This window comes from Rhododendron vialii, chromosome 2a (assembly GCF_030253575.1).
Source record: "Rhododendron vialii isolate Sample 1 chromosome 2a, ASM3025357v1".
NCBI lineage: Eukaryota > Viridiplantae > Streptophyta > Magnoliopsida > Ericales > Ericaceae > Rhododendron > Rhododendron vialii.
Genome location: NC_080558.1, coordinates 10,256,119 through 10,262,778, shown reverse-complemented (window position 1 = coordinate 10,262,778; position 6,660 = coordinate 10,256,119). Strand labels below are relative to the sequence as shown.

The window sequence follows — 6,660 nt, the reverse complement described above, 5'->3', positions numbered from 1 at the left end:
TCTCAAAGTTACGAATACTATTATATAGAAGTCATTTATTCTACTTTAGGGAGTTTTGTTTGATAACTTCCCTTGTATAATGGTGAATGTTTATGCTAGTCATAGTGATTTGTGGGAAGAACTGGTGAGGCTCAAAGCAAACTTCACTGATCCATGGTGCTTTAGGGGAGATTTTAACGAAATTAAAGCTGTTTTTGAAAGAGTGGGGTGGCTAAACGTGGACAGGGGGATGAGGGATTTTCTTGAGTTCTGCAATACCATGGAACTCATTGATCTTCCCATACTTGACAGGAAATACACTTGGACAAACTTTCAAAATCAAGCAATTCACAGTCGTCTGGATAGGTTTCTATGTTCTCAAGACTGGATTATGAGGTTCAAAGTACTTCAATGGGGACTACCAAGACTGATCTCTGACCACTATCCTGTTATGATTCTGGATGATAGTCGTGATTGGGGCCCAAAGCCTTTCAGGTTTATGGATATCTGGTTGTCCAATCCCAATCGCTTGAAGATTGCTGAAGTGACTTGGAATAATGTTCAGGTGATTGGCTAAGCAGGTTTCATTATCTTCAGAAATTGAGGGCGATCAAGGTTAAGCTGAAAGTGTGGAATAAGAAAGAATTTTGGGATATCAACTCTACCCTGCTACAGACTGAGACCGAGCTTCATCGTCTTGATGTTTTAGCTGAGGACAAACTACTTACCCCTGACAAAATTGTAGGAAAATGTAAGTCCAAATATGAGTTTTGAGGTTGACAAAACTCTCTGAGTCTTTATGGAGACAAAAGTCAAGGGTGAATTGGTTGAAATTGGGGGACAAAAACACCAAAATTTCTCAAGCAATCAAATAACAGATTTGAGAGGAACATGGTGGGAGCTATTACGGTGAACGAAAGGGTGCTGGAAGATCCTTTGCAAATTAAGGACGCAACAGTCGATTATTTCAAAAGTAATTTCTAGGAGGAGATTAGAATCAGAGCTATCCTGGGGGTGGGGATTCCCAAGAACTTTATCTCAAATTGCAGCTATTCATCTTGAGAAAGAGTTTGAGGAGGGTGAAATCATGGCAAAGGGTGTAGCAATCTCAAGGCCCCTGGTCCAGATGGCTTCAACTTTTCCTTTGTTAAGAAAGGTTGGAAGTTCATGAAGACTATGGTATGTAAATTCTTCTCAAAATTTCAAGCGAATGCGAAGCTGACTAAAGGTATTAACTCTACTTTTGTCGCTCTAATTCCTAAGGTTGAGTACCTTATTCTTTCAGAGAGTTTAGACCCATAAGTATGGTGGGATGAATCTATAAATTTCTTTCGAAAGTGTTGGTTGACAGGATGAGAGACCATCTCCCATCTGTTATTGGGGAGGCTCAAGCTGCCTTCATTGGGGGGAAACAGATCTTGGATGAGGTACTTGTTGCCAACGAGGCTATTCATAGCTAGAAGAACAAAGCTCAAGGGGGTCTTATCCCGAAGTTGGACTTTGAAAGGGCTTACGACTGTGTTAACTGGGGTTTCTGTTGGATATGCTCAAGAAGGTGGGTTTTGGGGACAAATGGTGTAGTTGGATCAAGGAATGCTGCTCATCAACCTCTATGTCTATCTTAATCAATGGGTCGGCTACGAAGGAGTTTGACACGCAGAAAGGTCTTAGACATGGAGACCCCCTATCCCATTTTCTTTTCAACGTCATTGCCGAGGAACTTAACATCATGTTGGAAAGAGCTAAGGAGAAAAATATAATTAAAGGGGTGGAGATTGACCGCAATGGTTTGGCTTTATCACATCTTCAATTCGCAGACGACACGATCTTGTTTTGCAATAATGATAAGGAAGAGATGTGCAACATCAAAAGGATTTTGAGGAACTTCCAACTTTTGTCCGGCTTAAAGATAAATTTCTCAAAGAGTTCTCTTTGTGGAGTAAAGATCAATCACCAAGATGTAACTTCCCTTGCTTAGGTGATGGGCTGCAAAGTTGAAGTCTTGCTAATTAAGTATCTCGGTTTGCCCTTGGGAGCTAACCCAAGGAATATTAAAATTTGGGATCCAGTGATAGATATAACCCAAAAGAAATTGAGCATTTGGAGAAGTAGATTCATATCCACTAGAGGAAGACTTAACCAACTCAACTCCAACATGACCAACTTGCCTGTTTACTTCATGTATCTCTTTATAATAATGCTAGTTGTGGTGGCAAAAAAACTTGAGAAGTTGCAAGGGCAGCTCTTCTAGGGCGATACTGTTGACAAGAAAAAGTTGCATCTAGTCAAATGGGAATGCATCTCAAAGAAGAAAGAAGCAGGGGGTTAGCTTTGCTTGCCAAATGGTGGTGGAGATTCAGCAAAGACAAGGAATCAATGTGGGTGAAGGTGGTGAGGGATAAATACAGACTGGATCAGAGGAGTTGGGTACCGTCTTGCCCCTTAAGTGGTTCAGTCTCCACCATTTGGAAGGATATTTGTTCAATTGGTGATCCCAGCTTAAGCATTGGAGGCATCGTACAAGAGGGCTTCAAAATCCAGGTTTTTTCTTGTCATGAGACTTACTTTTGGAATCACAGTTAGTTGGGTCCTCAAACTCTCAAAGAAGAGTTTACTACGCTTTTCATGCTATCCACATAACAAGATGAGGTGATTAGTTCTATAGGGGATGGTGTGGACTCAAGTAGTTGGAACTTGAATTGTAGAAGAAGGCTGCACGACTGGGAGAACCAGATGTTAGGGATGTTGAAACACAGATTACAATAGGTTTCTCTTGACCCTTTTAAGTCTGACTTTCTGCAATGGAGGTGGACAAATAATAAGGTGTTCTCGGTAAGATCAGTTTATGAGCTGTGGGAAGTGCAAACTCGGGGTAGAAATTCACTCCTGGGGTCGATGTGGAGGAACTTATGCCCTCTTAAGGTGGAAATTCTGGCGTGGATGGTTATTCTGGGGAGGGTAACCACGAGGTCTGTCCTTCTAAGTAAGAACATTGTCTTGAATGATCAAACATGCCTATTTTGCTCTGTTCATTTGGAAACTCCTTATCAATTATTTCTGCATTGTCGATTCTCTTGGGACATTTGGTCTCAAACTCTGGACTGATGGCATTTCTGTTGGGTCTGCCCCTCTTCAATAACTAGTCTTTTGAGTTGGTCGCTCGACAATAGGTTCCGTAATCTGGAAAAACACTTATGGGAAGCATGCTTTTTTGCAACGATCTGGTTTATTTTTGACTATGCCGAATGAGTACATTTTTCAGAATTCTATGGCACGATCAGAGGAGGTGGTGGATCTTATCAAGTTCAAGGTGGCCATGTGGATGAAAGCAAAATTCAATATTAAGATATACACAGTTGAGGAGTTCTTAGATGGTATTCGTATGCTCAAATTGTAATTTTTAGGTGTGCATCATCCAACTTCTTGCTGGATGATTTGTTTTCCATTTTGCTATCATCTTCCCCTTTGTTGAGTTGAGCATTTGTGCTCATCAGCTTTCCCTTTCGATATACCCTTTCAAATAAATAAAATTTATTTTTGCCGAGCAAAAAATAATAATTTTCTTCAGTTTCTAATTTTTTTTTATTTTCATCATTTGTAATTTTTTCCACCAGTTCTTCTTCAAAAGTTGGTGCTTACCCTAATCCACTATTGTGTATGGAACAATATTTGAAGTAAAAGGCCACTTAATGGTAGCCTCAACCACCGCATCAACCTTTAAGGTTTTTTCTAGTGTCATACCCCCTGGAACTTATAAAAGTTGATCATTAGACCAGATTCTCAAAGTCGTGAATTATGATTAGGAATCTTGACCATGCATGTCCTCTCCGTCAACTAATGGTTACAGGCAAGCCAAATGTTAATTTGGTGATAGAAATTTCATATGATACCTCTTCCTCCTTCGAACACCGAGTTTTAACCGAACAACGGCGGGGTGAGTTTGCAACTTCTAAAGCCTCCATGCATTGGACAAGACCTCCAAGCATTGCATTGATGTTGGCAAACCCTTCTTCCATTCGAGCATATCTTTCGCAGCATCATCTCGCTCATAGACTTCAGAAACATAAACATAAGCCGTAAGACCTCCTTATCCCTGTCGCACTCTAGCACGTACGTTCTCTAGCCATAGTGTGGATTGGAACATGGGCTCTAACGTCAACTGATGTAGGGAAGAATATTGAAAAAGAAGAACGTAAAGCAAAGACAATCACAAACAAATATGAATTAGAGGTAATCCCTCTACGAACACACAATAATGAGAAAACTCTCAATTTTCATTAATAAAAAGAATAAACAACCAACGTGCCCTAAGGCTTACATCCTTATTTCTAATAGTACGAAACCTAAAACAAAAGAATCTAGGAAAGTAGATACAACATTTTGATTGAATTAAAATATAATAAATAAAAATAATAAGCCTAAATTAATTAAAATAAAATATGACTTTCTTCGAATTCACCCTCCATCACCTTATTTATGGGATGGATTGCATCACCTTATTAATGGGCTAGATTGAGGTTCGAATAGTCTAAAACAAGCTCTAACGAGCTCTAACCTCATCAACAAAAGCCTTGAGATTCTTGTCCGACGATCCACCTTCCATGGTTGCTTCTCTTGCTAAATCCTTCCACTTCTTAGCATTGTTTCTCATTTCCTTCCCTCTACCCCCACCTCCCATCACCATTTCAATGCACATCTTAACCTCACCACCGTCAACAATTCCTTCTCCATTTTTTGTCAGTCGAACCCCCGTCTTCCAGACATCTTCAATAAGCTTGGCATTTGTCGCTTGGTCTGCCCATTGTGGAAAAGCCACCATTGGAACCCCAAAAACTAAGCTCTCTATCGAAGAATTCCACCCGCAATGACTCACAAAACAACCCACGGAGGAGTGTGACAAAACCTCCACTTGAGAACACCACAACACAATTATCCCTTGTCGCTCCAATTCTTCTTTGTAACTCGCCTTATCATCTTCTTCTTTTTCACCATTTCCCTTTTCTCTCATCACCCACAAAAATGGCCTACCGCAATCACGAAGACCACGTGCGACCTCCTCTGATTGTTTCTTCGCTAAAACAGAGGTGCTTCCAAATGCCACGTATATAACAGATCCTCTTGGCTTCGAATCCAACCAATCGATATAGTCCTTTGATTTTTCAAGGAGGTCTCCTCCAAAAGAAATGTCAGATGGATCCTTTCCGTCCAAGAAAGCTGACGGAATTAGTGGTCCAATAGCAACAAAATTTAACTTCTTAATAGCCTGTAGAGCCTTCGATTCCAATGCATCGAAAGAGTTTACAAGTATTTTCGGATTTTTTTCTTCATCTAGAGCATCTATATGCTCTTTATACAAAGGCAGCGGACTTTTATACGCATTTGCAGCACTTAGAAAAGAAGGAAGATCACGGTCAGTGAGTCGTGGCAATCCCGGTAATTCAATTGACCATGAAGGGTCAGATATTTTGTTCTCACTGAGTACATCTCCATAACCATAGAAGGAATAGCAGTAAATATCCAAGATGGTGGCTGGTTGAATCCAAAGGAGAGTGGATGGCACATGAAGGTCACGCGCAGCATGGCTTACCCAAAGGAGAAGGGTGGTGTAGACCACATGCACAATGGGCTTTCCATTGCCACCACTAGCAGTGATGGCTGTTGCTACTGCCTCCGAACCACGTCTCCTCAGGTCAGTCATGTAGGCTTCGAAATCCATGCCGGCTGTGAAGCCGTCGTCGTAGCCATCGGAGAAGCCGAGAAAGGTTATGCCTTGTGGCGCAACGGTGCTTTTGGTTATGCTTTTGACGGCTGAAATTGCCATTAAGAGAGTGACGTGGACGCCCATTTCCACGAGGCGCTTGGCGAATTGGAGCGAGGGGTTGATGTGCCCTTGAGCCGGAAAGGTTACTAGGAGGATTTGAGCACTCACGTCCATAATTTTATTGACCAAGAACAAACAAATAAAGAGTGGAAATATTCTTTAATAAGTGGTAAGAGCTAAGAATACAACCAAAAATAACTCTGAATCAGTTCTTATTTTTGGTTTTTTCCCTCTTTGCTCTTTGGCGGATTAGGGGCTATACTCAAAGAAAAAGAAAGTGTTTTGAAGACAAAGTTGCATTGGTTTCTCCCGGGGTTTACAGCCATATATGGGAGCTCTCACTTGGACATTTGTGGTGGAAAGTTTTACTCTGTATTTGATAGTTCACTAGTTCAGGCATTCTTATCCTTAACTTTCGATCAATTATTTGGCAGTTTTCTATTACTAGTCCATCAATTTAACGTTACCCACGTGACACGGATTCTTGTTTTTTTTTTATTCCCGACTGTGAAGTTGTCTGGACATCATACGCGGGCCTCGATTATTTCCTTCTCCGCTCTCAACAAAAATAGATCATCAACACCGGAACTAATTGATTCACAAAAGATTTCTCTCTCTTGTGATCTAATTTCAAAAAGGTTGCCAAGTTTCAATTTTGAAATGTCTGGAATTACATATATAGCCTAACTTCAGATATGACCGTTAATGCTGTGTTGACATTATTGTATTTGGTCCACACTCCGGTTAGGATTTTCAAGCAAGGTGCAAAAATTAGTTTTGCATGGGAGCATATATACATGCATGCGAAGGACATCATGAAAAGCATCTAGTGACGTCTATAATTAATAAAAGGGTAATTT

At 40.6% G+C, this 6,660-nt stretch overlaps 1 protein-coding gene across 1 annotated transcript; it reads right to left on the bottom strand.

Annotated features, from left to right (window-relative positions):
• Positions 1–4,232: 4,232 nt before the first annotated feature.
• On the bottom strand, positions 4,233–6,130 carry LOC131315755 (phloretin 4'-O-glucosyltransferase-like). Its single transcript, XM_058344951.1, has one exon. It carries the CDS (start codon positions 5,912–5,914, stop codon positions 4,520–4,522), a length of 1,395 nt encoding a protein of 464 aa, XP_058200934.1. The 5' UTR covers positions 5,915–6,130; the 3' UTR covers positions 4,233–4,519.
• Positions 6,131–6,660: the final 530 nt, after the last annotated feature.